The 19,158-nt window shown below is 55.7% G+C and overlaps 1 protein-coding gene across 2 annotated transcripts in view; it reads left to right on the forward strand.

The window, feature by feature from the left end:
• Window positions 1-19,158, forward strand: part of SNX29 (sorting nexin 29) — a 493,130-nt gene that overhangs the window by 433,861 nt on the left and 40,111 nt on the right. For both annotated transcript variants that reach the window (XM_049638266.1, XM_049638267.1), the window contains exon 20: window positions 16,122-16,261. In XM_049638266.1, the coding sequence (XP_049494223.1) occupies window positions 16,122-16,261 (140 nt within the window). The remainder of the gene's footprint in view (window positions 1-16,121; window positions 16,262-19,158) is intronic.

The following is a 19,158-nucleotide window of genomic DNA, read 5'->3' on the forward strand; positions in this document are numbered from 1 at the left end:
AAGTGATCTCTACACCCATCGTGGGGCTCGAGCTCACTACCCCGAGATCAAGAGTCACATGCCCCACCGACTGAGCCAGCCAGGCGCCCCTGCAGGGACCTCCTTAGAAGACTCTTGAACGTCAGAAGTCCCTTTGGTTTCAAGGGACGAGGCCGAGGACCCCGAATTCAGTCTTGGTTGTCAGGCAGGTCTGTGCCTCGGTGGCCCCCTCTGGCAGTGGGGTTGGCAATGCCTGTCTTGGCATTAGGTTATTTGAGGTTGGAGGGGAGCGTCTTTTGGAGGAGGTTTCAGAGAAGCCAGAGGAAGGGGCCGCAGTGCCCCCAGGTCTCTGCAGCATGCCCGACAGAGAAACAGGTGAGACACAGCATCCCTGACCTAGGACCCCACCAGCCGGTGTATGTCCCTTCTGCCTGCTGCCCATTGGCTAGAGCTGCTCTCCTGACCCCAAACTCCCTGCAGAGCATATAGAGCAGAGAGGTATTTTGTGTGTACCAGCTTCCTACGCTACAGTCTCATGCACTGGTGTGCCCCAGCTCCTAGCACCTGCTTGGCACATCATGTTGGTTGAGTCAAGGCACGATGACAGCTGCCACTCTCTTACAGAGAAAGGAGCGAAGACCTCCAGCTGGGGCGTGTCTTGACTAGCTAGGTTGAGTCCGTATTTGACTCTGATTTTATTTTTACTTCTTAAAAGAAAACTCCAGGGTCCTTGTCCAAGGTATATAAAATGCCCAAGTAAAACTCGAAAATAATCCCTTTATCCTTCCTGCTTTATCTTCCCCATTTGGTTTTTTTGATATTGTGATATGATAAGAAATATATGTTTGGTCTTTGTCCCTGGTTCCTGGCACAGAGCCCCTAAAATCCTTCGAATTTTCTGATGGGGTGAGGGGAGAATCTTTTGATACAGTGTTGGAATCAGTCTTGGGTCCTGACCCAAGAGTTTCTAAGACCCTGGGGATCTCCTGAGGCTAATGAGATGAGTGGTGGCTGGGGCCCCTAGAAGCCTGCGGAATGGGGCTGGCCTCCAGAAGGGCCAAGACATGATTAGAGGGTTAGAATGTTCAGCCCCGACCCCTGACCTCTGAGGAGGGAGAAGGCTGGAGATTAAGTCAATCCCCAGCGGTCAGTGATTTAATCAGTTGTGCCCATGCACTGGAATCTCCCTAAAAATCCTGAACTGTGAGGTTGGGAGATCTTCACGTGGGTGAACACATTGAGGACCTGGGTGGGCGGTGCCCCCAGGGGACGCAGGGACAGTCCACACCTCTCCTCCTCATCAGTACCTTGCCTTATGCTTCTCTCCCATTTGTCTGTTTTTGAGCTATATGCTTTATAATAAACGGGTGATGCTAAGTAAATTGGTTTCCTGAGTTCTGTGAGCCATTTTAGCTAATTATTGAACCCGAGGAATGAATTTTGGGAATCCTTGATGTGTAGCCAGTTGGTCAGAAGTACGGGAACCTGGGACTTGCGATTGGCATCAGAAGTGAAGGCAGACTCGGGACAGAGCCCTTAACCCATGTGGTCCCATGCAGACTTCAGGCCGTTAGCGTCAGAAGGGAGTTGAATCATTAGACGACCGGTTAGTGTCTGGAAAGCTGGAGAATTGATTGTTGGTGTGGGAAAAAAAAAAAAAAAAAGAGGAAAAACCCTTCCCCATATGGTATCAGAAGCATCGTGGAGAAACACAGTTCAGGTTTGCATGAAACTGAAGTGTCCTCAAAGGTAAGGCTGTTGCCCTCTACCTCTCCCACCCCTCCAGTGCCCAGCTTGGTAGCAGGCCCAATGCACAGGCTTTGTGAACTGAATGGAATTTTTGGAAACTTCTCCTCTCGAGAAAGGGGATGGTGTGGGACAGCAGAGTGGCTGGGCCTAGAAGTAGGAAGGTCCATTCTAGCATGAGCATAGACAAGTTAATTCCTCTCTCTGTCTCAGCGCCCTAAAATAGAGACAGCCTCCCCCCACCCCCCAACAACTACAGAAGTGTGTTTTTGAGGGTTAATGCAATGCCATATTCTGAACACCTGGCCTCAGGTGGGTGTGCTTGCTGTCGAGTCTATAGCAGTTACAGTCAAGGGCCCTGTTACAGCCCCAGGCCTGCTGCGGTGGGTGAGCCAGGCCCCAACCCTTCCCAGGGTGTCTGGAGCCTTTCTCCAGAAAGGCGCTCGGCCTGCAGAAGCCTGGAACCAGCCCCTCTCAGAAGCCCAGCTTGATGGCCGCCGGCGGGGAGGGGGCCATGGAACCAGCCTTGCAGGGGTCTCTTTTTGATGACCTATCGATTTTTTTTCTGTTGTTTCTGGATGGCTTGCAGATGCATTTTCTTTGGTCTGCACCATGATCTCCAGGCATTTGAGTCAGCGGCCAACTGATCTGAGAATTGAGAGATTTTGCCTTCATTATGCCTCTCTCCCAGCCTGTGGCACGAGCAGTTAAGAATTGATAGTCATCATAGAGGCTGCAATTAAGGCAGAGATGGTCCCCCATAATGCCGCTGTCGCTGCTCTTAAAACCTCTGAGAATCTCCAAACCAGACCCCGTGCGACCATCACACTTGTAGCCACCAGACTGTGAAATGGTCTGGGGCCTCGTGAGGGGACCGGCCTGTCTGTCACGAGGGAGCGGCTCTGTGTGCCATCTCTGCCCGAGGGCTGCATGGAGGAGTGTGGACAGGAGGAGGGCGGGGCCCCGTGGGGCCCGCAGGCAAGGCTGGAACATAAACTATGGGAGAGCACTCCGAATCTCCAGCTGGACTGTCACGGCTCAGTCTCCGTGTCTGCAGTCGTCAGACTCGGAGCTTTTTCAGGGCGGAACACACGTGCACCCCAGATCCTGCTGGGGACTTGGGGTCTGATGGAGGCAGGGCCTGGCCGTAAACGGGCGCGGGCAGGAAAATACTGCCGCTCTCCTTTCTGTTTCCTCCTTAGCTCGGGTACAGAAAAAAGGAAGTGAATGCTGTTCTGCAGCTCCAATAACCTGACCCCGCTGGTCACCCGGAGGCCCCCAGCTCTGTGTTTCTCCTCTCTTAGCCCGTCCGCCTCCCGCTCTCCTCCCTTTCTCCTCCCGTTCTCCTCCCTGCCTGCCGCCAGCGGCTGCTCCAGCGGGTTTGGCTGTGGCTGCAGACATGTTGGTTTCCTTCTAGACTGTGTTGCAGTTGCTGTGTTTTTTTATTTGCCTTCACGGGTGTTGCGCGTGAGTCTCTGTTCCTTTACTTGGCGTACTCAGCATTCTATCTCAGCTCCGTTCACAGGGCTGCCTCTACCTACACTTTGCTCCTGTAAGTGGTGATTGTATTTGGGGGGAACGTCAGCCACGTCTCACTTCCCCTGTGGCCTGGAGGGGCCACCCAGTGGCCCCTGACTCCAGAACCAGGCAGCAGTGAATCTCACTGGGTGTGACCCCTGTGGTCCTGCGTGAGCGTTCTTCCAGGATAGATCTCAGGATGGAGTCAGTCTGGTGCGTAGTCTACTATATTTAATTTGACCAAATAATGCCAGGTCGCTGAAAGAAAAACGTAGAGGCAGAGGGAACCTGAGTTGAGCTTCATTCTAAAAGAGGAAATTCATTGCCTGTGGAGTGTCCGCTGGGTACTGAGAGCACCCCCAGTTTCTGCTTCACAAGCATGATCTCACTCGGTCACGCAGCGATTCTCCGAGTCTGGCATTCTCCATATCTGCATCGTGCAGCTGGAGAAGCGGGGGTCCAGGGACAGCTAGTGACTTGGCCACGATTACTCGGCTAAACAGTGGTAGGAGCTGAGCCCGCCTCTGAGTGGCTCTGGTGGGCACATCATGCGACTTTCCCGAAAGAATCCCAGGTCCTGGCTGTCGTGAATTTGAGGAGAGTGTCCTGAGTTCAGGAGCCTCTGACTGGCTCGTCTGTCTCACACCGGTGGCTTTGTGTGGCGTGCTTTTGTGTTTTTTTGCTCTGCCTACTCTTTAAATATTTTTATAATTTTTTAACATTTTAAAATCTGAAGTTTCACATAAAAATCTCGGCGATCCGGCAACAGTGGGCCCGAGTTGATGCAAGGCCAAGTTTCCGGGATTACAGGAGTGGTACCCCTTCCCAGCTGGCCCTGTCCCCGTCACCCGTCCTGTGGCTCGTGTGACCCACAGTTCTGCCGAGTTTGTGGTTCTGGAAGAGATTTTCGTCTGTGGGCAACACCCTTCTTTCCTTTCTGAGTTCTTCCTATTAAATGCACGAACCAGCCTTTCCCCCGTCCCCAGCTGCTGGGCCCGCACTGTCCCTCAGCTGCAAAGTCAGTAACAGAGAAAAATCGTGCTTAGCTGCAGTGGAGCCTGTTCCTGGCCTGCCAGGAGATCATTTGTCGTGTCCTGCCGAGGGCCCAGCCTGTGCCCAGCACCGTGGAGGGGGTAAGAGATGCCGCTCCTGTATGGCACGGGGATTGGGCGGGTGGCGGGGGGAGGGGGGAGACAGGCCGCCATACCCAACCCGCCTCCAGCAGAAGAGGCAGCGGCGAAGCCTGTGCACCTAATCGTCCCTTCCCACAGACGGGGGTTCTGTTGATACAAAGGTGAGAATTCATCCAGCCACAGCCACTTCTCTCTGTGTGGAGCGGGGGCCGGGGGAATGTGTAGAATGACGGTATTTGGTTCCCTGTGTGCGAACTATAGGACCAGTTTCTTTTGGATTTCTGTCTTTAGTAAAGCTGTAGGTGCCCTGCGGTTGGGAATCTATTCATGCCGAGAGGCAGGGGAGTATCGTGGCTGTAGGCTGAGCCCAGCTCTGTTCCCCACCAACCCCTCACTGTAGAGAAGGTGCTTAATCTCTTAGAGCCTCAGTTTCCTCATCTGCCCAATGGGGGTGTGAGTAGCCAGTTCCTAAAACCCTTGCAGTGAGATAATGCAAGGAGGCACTTCAACTAGGGTTGGCACACAGGAAGCTCACAGTAAACCGTGTCCTAAGTATTGCTCTTTCTGTTGCTCTCAGAAGCTTCTGGGAGGAGGGTGTACACGTAGCTCGGGCCTGTGTGGGTTTTCTGTTGCTTTTCCGAAAGAGCGAATTGCTTTGTTTCCTGAACGTGCAGTCAGCGTCTGGCGTGGGTACGCCTTCGATGCAGGCGGGGTCAGGGTGTGCTTTCTGTTCTGACGTTCGGCGAAGTCCACTGATAGCATGTGAGTGCTGATGGCCAGCCGCCGTGCTGTACCTGCTGTATGCCAGCCCTGGGGGTCCGATCTGCCTCCCCCGTTTAGTTAGGTCTCATCACCCGTGGGGCTCAACACAGCGCGCTCAGCGGTGTGAGCAGGAGGAGGAGGGGCTCTGGGACCAAGGGGAGGAGCGAGGGTGCCAAGCCTGTGGCCTTTTCCCTGAACGAAGCGTGGACAAGATCCGGGTCCAAGAGTCCTCTTGAGTTGCCCTTTTTTTGCCACCACAGGCAATATTTCACCCCGAGACCGTTAGAACACAGCCTTGGGCCGCCGACAGAGTCTTAAATCTGCCTGCGCGTCGTGCGGAAAGTCCTGATTCAGATACGGGGGTGGGGGGTGGGGAGCCAGTCTGCCTGTCCGCAGCCCCTTGGCCTTTCCATGGGGGTGTCAGCACGCGCTTTTGATGGGTCAGACGACCTGGTTCGCACTCCACCTGTGTGATTCACCGGATCCCAGAGCTTGGGCATGGCCCTTCTGCCCCCCGCACCTCTGATTCCTCGTTTGTGAGATGGGCTCATGGTAGGACCTACCTCGGAAACTCATTTTGAGGAAACTCTGCTTGATAGTTAGGTACAAAGCACTTAAAACACGTCACGCAGTAAGTACTCCTGTGTTCGATATGACTGTGCTTGCTGTTACTCTGTGTGCTTCTGCTGTGCAGATGTTTTTAGGTCGTGGGAGCCCTGTTACTCGTTAGACGGGCAGGGTTCATGGTTCCTTCGCCTTCCCCACACCCGGGTTCTTCACCAAATAGGGGGAGGCGGTTGAGGGCAGTTTAACGAGTGCAGACACCAGGGTACAGTTTGGGTCTGGAAGTCCAGGTTCTCAGTTCCAGCCTTCCGTGTTTCCGGATTTGGGAAGCGAGATCACATTGGAGGTCGTCCGTTACCACCTGCGCTGAGGCTCAGCAGTCCAGCAGGCTCTGCGAGCTCCCTGCCTCTGAGACCTGACACGCCTTCTCCGTCCAGATCCCAGTACCGCTTGTCGCCTTTGGGTGCGGCGAGTAGCGTCTCTACCCTCTGCCCGGGAAGGAGGATGCGGGGTCCTGGACCTGTCCGCTCCCTTCGCACGTGAGGAAGCTGAGGCTCAGAAGGAACCCGGCATTCCCAGGGACGTGCACAACATGGGGGGCAGCGTGAGACCAGGACCCGGGTGCCCAGCGTGTGACCCCTCACCTGCCCCAAGGCACAGGGAGCCTCAGCTGCATGAGACAAGGAGCTGAGATAGGTTGTCACCCCGGGCTTGAGGTGAAGACACTGGTCTCTCTGGTGTCACCTCGTAATGGAGAGTTCTAGTCACTAGTTTTTCATGCCCGTGAGCTTGGAGGGTTTGCCCCGCACTCACCTCTGGAGCTCACGCCAGCTCCATGCCGTGGGAAGACGCGGTGGGAAAGGGATGGGCGGTGGGTCGGAGGCGGCTTCTCTGGGAACCGCCCGGGTCTGCAGAGCAGATCCGTGGGGAAATGCAGGCTGGACAAGAGGTAGACCAGAGCTCACCCACAAGGCAACCCAGAAGCCTGCGATAGTAGAGCCTGGGACCCCTCTAAGGGCAGACGCAGTTTGCATCTGGTGACGTCCCCACCGGGGCCCCCGGAGCCTTCTTCCAGGTAACCTCGGGGCCCTGCTCTCGTTCGTGGCCGTCACCTGACAGTTGAGAACGGCTTACCCTTCCGGGAGCAGAAGTGCATGTTAGCGGGGACTCTGGCGGCACCGCTGCGGGGAACTGGAGCCCCAGCTCAGTGGTTGTGGTGTGGGCTCTACACCGAGCCGTGACTTGGGCGGGCGTTCCACCTCCAGACCGCTCACCCACTAGCTCCGCGAGCTCAGGCCGACTCCTTAGCTTCTCCGTGCCTAACTCTCCAGCCGGGGAGGAGCCGAAGGGGCCTTGGAGGGAGCGGCACATGCATCAAAAGGTTCAGCAGAGTCTGGTCAGTCCACACTTACCAAGCACCTGCTGGATGCCAGATACTGTCACCAGGCACCGGAGACATTATTGTCATCACCGCACAAAAATAAAGGGGTAGGGAAGGCGCCAGAGTGGATAAGAGGGCCTCTTACTTGAGCATAAGGGACTTTGGGAAGAGATGGGGAGATGCTGACAGGAGCCATGCAGGTATCTGGATGGAGGGCATCCAGACGGAAGCAGCAAGTGCAAAGGCTCAGAGACAGAAGCAGGCTTGGCGTGTTCTGGGAGGTTCCCCAGTAATGAGAGTGGGTGGAGTCCATGCGTTCCCCAATAGTGAAGGGAGTAGGCGGACATGGGACCCAGGAAGATGGGAGGAGCTGGGGCCTGGTGGCCTTGGTGCTGCAATGAGGACATGGGGATATTCTAGATGGGGGGCGTTGGGTGGGGCAGGAGGTGCTCTGGCCCCTCGTCTGCCAAGAGCCATGCCTGGTGCTCGGTACCGCAGATGGAGACGGCAGTGAGCAAACCATTCCGTGTCCTGGAGAAGCTCCTGGCCGACAGGAGAGACTTCCGTGTGGAGTGACATGAGGCCACTGTGCGCTTGGGTCCGGGGGCTGTGGCCAAAAGGCGGCAACCAGCTGTCCCAGGGGGTTGGGGGAAGCGCTTACGTTAGACAACAGAGCTTGAGTTGGGAGGCAACAGCCTCTTCCTGGCGTGTGGGACCAGAGCCCTGCCCAGGTGAGAGGGGGCGGCCGACAGGCCCGTGGCAGCTGGGTGACAGAGGGCCTTTGGTGCCGTGAGAGGGACCTTGAGGTTGACCTTGGAGGCCCCGGGGAGCCCCTGGAGGTTCCTGCCCAGGAAGTGGACGGGAGTGGAGCTTGAGGTGACTCCTCGCACGGGACGCGGAAGCACCTCTGCCCAGTCACTGGGATGTTTATCCTGGAGGCCGAGAGGGGTTTAGGGTCTGCCCTTGACGTTCCACGACCGGCCCATTCTCAGCCCACCGCACTCAAGAGGCACTCTGGGGCCGCATGACCTGGTGGGTGTGCTCCGCAGCTCCCCCCCCCCCCCCCCCGCCCGTCCAGGTTCAATCCCAGTTCCGGCCGGACTCTTTGTGAGCCTAGCAGGCGTTCACCTCTCTGTGCCTCCGTCTCCCCAGCCGTGAGGTGGGGTGGTGGTCCCAGCCCTACAGGAGGCAGCCAGGAGTAAGGGGTAAATTCATGGAAAGCTCTCAGAGTGGTCCCTGTGAGGTGGGAGCATCAAACCGTCCCCGCCTTCCTCTCCCCTGCCGAGTTCCCCAGCCCCCATGTGCACCTGTTGTCTCCTTCACACCTCAGTGACTTCCGGCCTTAACCTGGGACTCTCCCCACAGCCCAGCTCCAGCCCTGCTTCAGTCTGTCCACGCCTCCACCCAGCTTCCTCAGTCCTGCTTACCACCTCCCCCAGACCCTCATCCTCAGGTCTCCTCCTCCCTCCCCCTCGGGAGGCTCCCCTGGCCCCTGGGCCTCACCCCTGCCTCCCCCTTGGGAGGCTCCCCTCGCCCCTGGGCCCTCATCCCTGGGCCTCCTTCCTGCCTCCATCTATGGAAATCCCACTCACCTCCCCAGACCAAGGCCCAGAGTGCCTTTTGCTTCCCAAACCCTCTCCCACATCAGGCTGGCTAGAAGGAAACGCCACCTTCCCCTAGAAGCTCTTCTGTTTTGCCACAGTTTTGTTAATGAAATGCCTGCCTGTTGTCCACCACTGGGCCCGAGCGCTGGTGCTGTGACTTGTCATGAGTCTCGTGGGCCCCCAGCTCAGCGCTGGGCCCATCGGCCTCCTGGAAACATTAGAAGAACAAAGGGATTCTAGGTTGCATCTCTCGGGGAGCTTTCATGGTGGCCTCTTCTGGCATCTTCTCCCCACAGGCCCTGGTGCAGCCTGGCGTCTAGGGAGCGCGGCTGGCGAAGGGAGTCCAGTGTCTGGTGCCTGCCGGCTGCTTGGATGTATGAACGATGTGTAGAGCATCTCCTGGCCATGGGCTGTCGGAGAGGGAGACTGTGACGTCCGTAGGGTTACGCCTGTCTCTTGGATTGCTCTGTCCTTCCTGGCCCATCACTGACTACTTGCTTGGTGATTGATGCTGGGCTTGAGCTGCTGGGGTGAAGTAATTATACTCACCAGGATGTTGCTCCCCTTGTCCCTTCAGAAGGGCAGTGACTCTGACTCCTGAATTTGTGGGTGTCTGTGGAGACTGAGGGCACGGAGTCCTCCCCAGGGACACCTTAGAGACACATCGCAGGCTTTCTCTCCCTCCCCTGCCCGAACTCTCCAGATGAAGCCTTCTCCTTCCCCTCTTTGCTTCTGCATTCCAGCGCAGGAGCACCTGGGAAACAGCCTAAGCGAGGCCTCTTTGAACCAGCCAGGTCACTCATCCGGCTGTTCAGCCCGGGTGTGATCCTCGGGACACCCTCCCCCACCCCCCGCCGTGGCCGCTTGGAGCCCGTTCTCAGCGTGAAGATGAGAAGCACAGTTACCTTTTCCAAGTTTGCACCCTTATTATTTCCCTGAGTTAATCAAGTAGAGATGCTTCCTGTAGCTTCGCTAAAGATACCCGGTCAGAAGCTTACACAAGGGGCTCGGTGGCGTTCAGGAAGCTGTACGGGGGTCCATCGTGTGCGACAATTCATTGCTCTCGGTTGCCTCCATGGAAAGTGTTGAAAGTGGCAATTGCGTGAATTTTCTCTTCTCACCTCCCAATTAGCGATTGCATAACAGTCTCCCTGGAAACAAGTGCTCAGGCATCGCACCCGGAACACAGCAGAGCTTGCTGCTTTGCAGCCCGTGAGCTGTGCCTGCTGCCGGGGGCGCTGAGGCCTGTCCCCGTGTCCCAGGAGGGCGGGCCTGGGCCTGCGGCCTCCATCGGCGGCGTCTGCACCTCCCGGCTGACCCATACGTGAAAGCAGAAAGGCAGGTTTTCAGTACCCCTGAGATACAACCCAGTGACAGAGACCAAACAGAGCTCGTCAAGTCTGAGAGTCAGAATTGCTTTTCTGTCTCAGGGAAGGAGTAGCTGATGGTCACTCTCTTGCTTGGAAACACCCATGGTCCCGAGGGTAGAGTCCACGTTCTCTAACTTGACCTCCTGGCCCGCCCCTGCCGGCCCCCCCGCCTTGTTCCTGCATCTGGGCTCCGTCCCCGCCGCGGCCCTTGGCCCGTCCTGGCTGTTCCCTGACCGGCACCTTTCTGTCCCCCTGCCTGAGAGCAGACGGATGCGCACGGGCCCAGGAAGCAGGCGCAGGAGTTGTGAGCCGACTTCGCCCTCTGCCTCCGCCTCCTCTCTCCAAAGCGCCGTCTCCGCGGGCCTCTGTGGATTAAAGCGCCTATGGAAGAGGCGCTCCCCGGGGGAGTGGTAACCACCCCCACCCCCACCACCCGGGCCAGTCTGTCTTCTTTCCTCCTGTCAGCCCACACCCATCTCTCCCGGAGCACTCACTGGGATGTATTCGTCTGCCCGCTCCTGGTCTCCTTCCCCAGGAGCCTCGACGCTCCTCGAGGGCAGGGGCCCCGTGTGTTAACCGGCGCACATTCTTTCGAGGCACGCCGCCTTGGACAAAGGCAGGCATACCCCGAACACCAGTGAGCGTGTCATGCGTGAATCCGCAGAATTGGCCCGAGTGCCTCTCCCGGCACGTGGCGCAAATCTGGAACTCTGTGGCTTTGGGCAGCCAAGTTAATCTCTCATTCAGGGCACACCTGGTGCAGAGAGGGTGGCTCCGGTGGCCCTCCTTCCTGCAGGTGGTTCTGCCACTTGCCCCCGTGGCCTCCGCACTCCCAGAGGAAGACGAGAGGGGGGGAGGGTCGCAGGGTGCTTGCCTTTTTGTGGCAAGCCCTGGACGTGCTTGCCTCACGTGGCATCCACCAGGCCCGGTCCGTGGCTCCCACCTCGCCACAAGGACACTGGGAATCTTGTCTTCCTTGTTCCCAGGAAGAAGAAATGGGCTGGGTGAGCCAGTCCCCTCAGAATTGGGCCTGGGAGGGACTCTCCTAGCCAGAGGATCCTCATGCTGGGCGCCTTGGGAGTCTAATCGGTGTTCCGGAATTCTCCAGCCAGTGACACAGTGTCAGATCAGCTGACTCTGGAGTAGCTGCTTCTCAACAAGGCCTGAGCTGCTCACTCCTCCTGATGGAACCAGACCTCCAATTTATTTTATAAAATGCCATGACATTCTTCGATGAAAATAAAAACGGACTCTGGAAATGCACAGTCACTTCTGCCCACCTGGCAGGCAGCTCCCAGGAAGGGTGGCCCCAGGGTCCCCTCAGGGGGTGGGGGTGGGGATTTGGCTGAGAAGGCCAGCCCAGGGAAGACCATGCCAGAAAGTGGAGGGGCTGGGGGGGCTGAGCATTTGCTCTAGGAAGCGTGGCTTATTGTCTTGTTTACAGTGTGCCATCGTTTTTAAAATTGCTGCTCTTGATGTGATGGTGTCCTTGTCTTCTCGAGACTCAAAATGAAATTAACCTTTCTGGAGGAAGGCAAATGCTCATAGTAAGATAGCCCTGAGTGTTCTTTTCGGAGGCGGAGGCGAGGACTGAGCCCCAGCACTGCTAATGGCTCTAGGGTCACAAAACAATAGCAGGGCCACCACAGCTCAGGAGGGGGCCCCCAGAGGAGTCCGGCAGGTTCCTTGAGCTGGCTTCCATCCCCTCCCTTCACTTCTCACACTGCAGCCCCAGGAGCCCAACCAACGAATGGAAATTTGTCCTGTCCCCTTAAGCACTGAACCGACCCTGTGGGGACAGGCTCTGACAGGACAGTGATCTCCTCCAGGGCGCCCCCATGTGACAAGTGGAGTCTCTGAAGAACCAGCTCCCGGCCTTCTGTCTTCTCCCTGCCTGAGGGCATTTGGAGGCTAGCCTCCTTTCCTCCATACCACTCCCCCCCTGGGGTCTTTGTCCTCTCTCCTTGGACTTGGCAGCAGCTTTCCAACCACTCTGCCTGGTGGCCTGCTTCTCTGCCCCTGAATTCATCCCCTATGTTTATTCTATTATCTTGCAGTGAATGCTTATGGGGCTTCTCATGATCTCCACAGACTGCATTGGGCTCTGTGATACTGGGGGGGGAACCAGACAGGTAATGGCCCTGCCTCCCTGGGACGTAGATCGTTCAAGGAAGGTGGGGAAGCTAGAGGCACATGATGAAGCAGTGGTGAGGACCTTGAAGAACAGAGAACAGGACATCGTTAGCAGGGGTATCCTGGAGGGTCTCTCAGTGGTGGGGGCACAAGAGTAGAGACTTAAATGTCAAGGTATTCCAGGCCAAGAGGACGGCTTGGGAAAGGCCTAAAGCATCAGGAGCATGGGTCATCACCTCATGCACATAGAAGTTGCTGGTGGATCGGCATCAGTCACGGCCTCCAGAAGATACCAGGGGCTTAGCCTGGGTTGTCCTGAATGAGGTGGGCCCATCCTTGCCGCCATTTTATGGATGGGAAGCCTGAGGCTCCCACTGGTTTAGCCACCTGAGCGTAGATGGCAGTGTGGGTCACCCTCCCCTCCTGAGGGACTGTCATCTGGTGTGATCATCCTGCCGTGCGGTCTCTTGGATGGTTTTCTAGGGGCCCACGGAGGCCAGGGGACCAGGGAGAGCAGGCCGGCAGACATGCTGGGTCTGTGCTTCCGGCCAACGAGGGCAGGACTGCTTAGCTCTGAAATCGTACCAAAGCCCTTAGTGGTGAAGTATCACGGTGGCTATCATTTTCTGTAAGATACCTTCACCAAAAGCAACGGTGAGGCAAACGCGGAAAAGGGCTAAGACTTAATTAGATAAAGGGTTATGGGGATTTGTGGTACCATTTGCTCCGCTTTATGCGATTTCCAGAATAAAAAAAGAAAAGTAAAAATGAAAGGACAGTCACGGGAAAAAAGGTCTTTCGTGAACGGTTCTGCCCTCTTCCCTGCCCCACGGGGCTCTGCCAAAATCACGGGCGAGGACTCATGAAGCAGATTGAGACCCGAGGGAAGCGATGTCCCTGGTAGAGGTTGGCAGTCGGGCACCAGCGCCGAGGTGACAGGCTTCCTTCCCTCTGCACGATACATGGCTTCAGCCAGAGCTGACCCCACAGGTGGAATTTCTCTGAACTGAGTTCTGTCTTAGGGAAGCCTTTGTTTTGCAGGACCCGTAGGTTTCTCTTCTATAAATTGGAGAATGTCTTCTGGATTGGGGGTGGCTCTCACTGTGCACTGGTTGGAGACCTGGGACCCTGCCCATCTGTCTCCCGATTCTGAGCCCTCGGGCATGTGCCTTTTTCTTTCTGAGCCTCCGTCTCCAGCGTCAGATGGGAGCGTGAAGCCCAAGGAAAGAGCTCAGTGCACAGCGTGAGTAAAGATCCTGCAAATACCCGCGCTTGCTCTGAATGGCTCAGGGAAAACTTGCCCACATGTCAAGTTCGGTGCTGCCACGTCGGGTTTTCTCAGGGGCTGGTTAGGGTTCCAGGGCCCGGCGCTCTGGAGCAATGAGTTCTTGGAAGGATTTGGGATTCTTCCAGGGTGATCATCTTTCCGCCACGTCACTCCTGTCCCTGGGACCTTGGTGAGAAGAGGCACTGAGACCAGGGAAAATAGACACTTTCCACCCCTGGGTAGCTTCCTCCCACCTTCATTTTGAGCATTCTGGCCTCCCTAGGATCCTGTTGCCCAGCCCAGCCCCATAGGCAGAGTGGGGAGCCTTCCCCCATCTCCCCTTCTTGCTTGAGAGGGTGTTAAATATTCCCTGCTGCAAAAACGGAGAGACTTGTGGGGCTCACAGGCTCCTTGGTGGTCCTCTGACAGCCTCTCAGGCGGGCCTGTGGGCTTCTCGCGCCCTTAGAACTTAGGCCCGATGGACTCCGTTTGGCACTACGTGGCCACGTGAACCCCCTTCCCCAGAAGGAGCATCTCAGTGCCTAACGATGGGTCGAAACTCAGAAGCCATAGAGCAGCACCTGGCCATCAGACCAGGAACGCAGCACAAGTGGCTGCAGCTTGTGCCATGACCGGCTGTTGCTCTCCGGCCCGGCGCGCCTCCCGCCAGGCCGCGGGAGCCTGGAGCCCCTGTCTGGGGCCGCGCTGGGCCGGGACTTGGAGTGGCTTTGGCAGCCCTTAGTGCTCTCACCCTCTGGAGGAGGGCCGTGCTGAGGCGGCTTGCGGGGGTGGCCCTGGGCAGGAACCCCTTGCTGTGACCTGGAAGGGATCCGGGGAGCCTGCCGGCCACAGAAGCTCTGTGACCTTTCCTCCCACCCCATGTCCTGGAAGGGCTGCCAGGTGAAATACAGGATTCCCCGGAGAAATATGAATCTCAGATAAACAGTGAGTAATTTCTTAGTTCCAGTGTGTGGCGTAGAGTTGAATACTGAAACATTATTGAATCATGAATTATTGAATATTGAGTTATGAATACTGAAAAATTATGCGTTGTTTATCTGAAACTCAGATATCGCCAGGCATCCTGTGTTTTCATTTGCCAAATTGGGCAGCACTAAAAGAATCCCCCTGCCGTGCTAAGGTCCTTGGCAGGGCCTTGTGGGGACTCTTCTCCCGAAATTCGGGCACATACCGGGATCGGGTGCCCCTGGGCACGGCCTCATTCAGCTGACTGTTGACGGAGCCCCTCTTTGAGGTCACCTCCATGCTGGCACAGGACAGAGGGCGGGGCTGAGGGCCATGCTCCATCCGTGGGACCTCGTGCACAATTCACCCAGACCCTCTTAGGCTGCCACTTCCTCATTTGTCACGTGAGAATAGTCCCCTCTCTTCTCATGTTCTTGTGAGGTCGGATGACCTCATTCCTCCCCCTGCCCTCTCTCTCCCCTTCCCTTACTCACCTCATGTGGTTCTTCCATCTAGGAAGAGCATCATTCTCACAGAGAAGGAGTCTCCTGCCCCCACGCTGGCCAGGGTTTCTTTGTGATGAGCCACGGCCCCCCGGTGCAGATCCGCATGAGCAGGACAGGCCACACAGTCTCTGGGGCCCCTTGCTTCGATATCGTTAAGGATTTCAACCCTGGGACGGCAGACCGTCACCCAGTTGTAGTTCTTGGCAGGCATGCTTGGGCCACCAGCCCTGCCACCGAGGGCCAAGCAGCCACGACGGTGGAGGGTCAGAGGACGGAGCCCCAGAACACCGAGGGTAGAGACTGCATAGACCTGGGGCCCTGTGCCTGCCTCCCGAGCCATGCTGCACAGCCCCCAGCCTGGCATGGTCCCGTGCTGCCCGGTATCCTGGTTTTTCAAGGGAAGATGGAACTTCTCAATACAATCTTTCTTCTTTCTTTTTTTAATCGTTTTTTTTTTTGTGCTTATTTATTTGGAGAGAGAGAGAATGTGCACGTGCCATTGGGGGAGGGGCAGAGAGAGGAGAGAGGATCCCGAGCAGACACGTGTCAGCACAGAGCCTGACGTGGGGCTTGATCTCACAAACCATGAGATCGTGACCCGGGCCAAAATCAGGAATCAGACGCTGAACCAGCTGAGCCACCCAAGTGCCCCATCAGTAGAATCTTTCTTAAATAGTGATGACTGATTCATCACTGATTCATGACTGATTCATATTTTAGAAACTTCCTATGATGGTAAATCAAACACTGTCTCTGGGAAGCAGCTTGGACCTGTGTGGTGCCTGGATTTATCTGTGAGTCCTACACTGGCCTGTGACCTCCACCAGCAACACAGCAGTGACCGGCTTTGCTCACTGTTAGGTCCCCTGGCCCCTTCACCGCCTTGGCTCATTGTAGGTCCTCTGTAAACAACAGACACAGTTGCTAAGACTTCATTTATTCATGGGAACACACTGTAGGTGGTTTCATGGATCTGTTGTCCCCCTCTTAGTAATAATATCACGAACGTTTTCCCTGTTGATTCAACAGGATCGCACGTGGGAAGCCTTACGTACACCCTTTCCTCGCGACAGTCGCTCAGGTCGACTTTAGCCGTCTGGGTGGTGATGACCGGTCGCTGTATCTTCTATGGGTGGTTTTCGGAAGAGGAAAGAGTGAGCGCCTGAGCGGCCCTGTGTGTCTATTTTCTCAGGATGCCAAGTTTGTGGAGGAGCGGAGGAAGCAGCTGCAGAACTACCTGCGCAGCGTCATGAATAAGGTCATCCAGGTGGCCCCCGAGTTTGCCGCCAGCCCCAAGAAGGAGACACTGGTGCAGCTGATGCCCTTCTTTGTGTAAGTACTGTTTACGTGGGCGCTCCGCCCAGCACTTCCTCCTCCCCCTCCTCCGAGGTTGGCAGGCGAAGTGCGTGGCCATCGTTGACACACCGGGGCCCAGGTGTTGTTCCCCGAGCCGCATGAGCTGAGGCGCTGTGCACTTCTGAAAGGGCTTCAAGACAGCGGGTCAGCCGATGAGCGCTGTTGAGCTGAGGTTTGCAAATAAATGCAGGCCTGCGTGGCTTTCTACCTTCCACCTTTCGATCAAAGCAGAGAGTAATTTTCTCTGCAGCTCACAGAATCTTCCAGAACCAAATCAGCCTGTCACCGTTGCTTCAGCGGGTAATGGATGCAAAGGAAAATTCTCAGACTCCCACTGCTGCTGACTTAAGTAATACTAATATGAAAATAACTTTAAGTGTGAGCTAACTTAAAAAATTAGGTATACATTTCTCATTCTTATATCTCTTGTAAAGGTGAACAGGAATTGAAAGATGTTTGTTGACGTGTCAAGCACTTACAAAATCATCACAATTTAAAACTGTCAGCACAACAGATACTGATGTTGTTTTGAAACCGAAGCTTTGCTCGCGTTGGCCTGGAGCACACTCCTTCCTTTGCTGCGTGTGGCGCCCGTGTGTCTGGGGGCCAGCTCCATGCCCCGCACTCTTCTCTGGTCACATTGCTGGGGACATGTCTATGCAGCACCTTGGGGCAAGTGGCTGTCCCTTGGTGTCACTACTTGATCCCTGAGGAGTCCGCTATACCATAGAACTGGAACAGAGATGATGGAATAGTTGGTTTTTTTAGAGCCTTCAGATGCTATAGAACATAATCGTATCATTTCTAGAATGTTAGCATCATAGGGACACTCAAGATGTAAACCTCTGTACGGCAAACCTGTGGATCCCCAAAAGTGGTATTGGGACCCATTAGTTGAGATGCGCTGGTTGGGGCTGTGTGACGTGCTGGGGTGAAATAAGTGTTTCTTTTCAGCGTAGCTCTCGAGAACAGTCCACTGAAGGTCCAGGGGTCTGTCCTCATTAACGGTGATGCTCTGACCTCAGATGGGCTTACCCTGTTTATGTCTGCCTTGGGCCCCACCTCCCGGCATTTCCAGCTTGAACTTCCAACCAGGCCGACGTTGGCCAGCTGCCCCTCTCGATTGCAGCTTGCTCATGTTTTCCTGATTTTTTTCAGGGCTTTTGTAAGAAGACAAAATTTGTATTCTGCATCTGGTAAAAGGCACCTTTTTTTTCTTTTATTTTTTTAAGGGTATATTTTTGAGAGAGAGTGCAAGTGGGGGGTAGGGGAAGAAAGAGGGGGTCAGAGGATCCAAAGCAGGCTCCCCACTGACAGCAGAAAGCCTGATGCCGGGGCTCGAACTCCTAAACCACGAGACCACGACCTGAGCCAAAGTCAGACGCTCAACTGACAGAGCCACCCAGGCGCCCCACAAGCCACCTTTTTCTCTGAACGCTCGCTATGGAAAACCACACTTTGCATTCATTCCCTGGTGATGCTGGGGCTTAGTCTCGCTGTTTGGAAAGTGCTGTAATGGTTCGTGAGGGGAGTTCCCATTCTTTTAAAGGCAGCTGCCTGGCCTGCGATATGTATTGGAAATTAACCTGTCCCTGAGTCCTGTGAGTTTGGGCTAAATTCCCCAGTGAAAACCAAGTTAGGCGGTCCTAAGACCCTGGTGCGAAGCCAGGCCGCCTGCCCCAGTCTGAGGAGAAGAGACTGCTCGCAGGCCAGCTGGCGTCCCTCCTGCCTGCCGTGGGCAGCCCGGGTTTCTCTGATTGGGCTTTTACCAAACAGCGGCCTGCGGGATCATGGAAACTGTATGTTCACCGAGCAGCTCAGTGTGCTGTGGGAGCTCGGCCGTGCGGTTATGTTCATCAGAGCTGAGGGAGAAACCTTCTGTGTCTAATTGGCACAGAGAACAGAAAAGCACAAAGAATCTCAGTCAGAGATTGTGGCAGATGACGCCATGTTGACGCCAGACTTCCGCGGAAACACTAGCCTAGACCCCGGTCGGAATTAAACCACTTGCTCCCCTTGGCTTTCCCGGGGTCCAGAGGACGCTGCCCGGCCCATGTCTGTCTTTTGTGAGTGCGGTGGGGATTCCGGGTTGGAGTGTGTAGATTGGTTCATTTTGGGGTAGACAGAAGGTGAGCAGCGGCCCGATTTGTCGCTGCTGGTAAGTCTCCTTGCGATGATCTCCTGCTTGTGCGTGCCTGGCGCTCAGCTCACATCTCGCCCTGAGGAATATCTGATTTGAAAAACCCAAATCTCTCTTGGTTAAGGGCATAAACCCTACAAAGGATAATTATTCTCATAAGGCTTGACAGACGTCCTCGGTTCTTTCAAATGCTGACTCAGGATTCTAAAAGCCCCTTTTAGCCACTGAACAGAAGTAGGCGTGTTTACTAAGGAAGGTGCCTCCGGTCCCCCTCCATGTGCTGACTGCTGACTACAGGCACCGGCTTAGGGGTCCCCTACTAGAACTCATCTTCCCAGTCTTCCTGAGAACCTATTAGGTGGCACCCTATAAACCTGCCGATAAAATGGCAATTTTGTAAGGTGCCACTCAAAACTGCTGAGCAGAGCGAGGCCCAGAGAGGTCCCCCGCTGACCCCAGGGTTACCCAGCCAGCGCACGGGGAGCCCCGGGTGTTCAGTGCCACATCCCGTGTTTCGGGGTAAAACTTGGAGCCTGTGGAATGAACCCACCCCGCCCCCACCCCCGATCTTTTATCTGACCAGTCCAGTGGAGTTTTGGTTTTTGTTTACTTTTACTGAAGTGTCCCCAACCTCAGAATAGCAGTGTCAAATCACGTATCAGGCTCCTCTGGAAAACTGAGACTTGGTCCTCTCGTGTTAGGGACTGCACATGTGTGTCCTCCCCAAAGTCAT

This window comes from Panthera uncia, chromosome E3, assembly GCF_023721935.1.
Source record: "Panthera uncia isolate 11264 chromosome E3, Puncia_PCG_1.0, whole genome shotgun sequence".
NCBI lineage: Eukaryota > Metazoa > Chordata > Mammalia > Carnivora > Felidae > Panthera > Panthera uncia.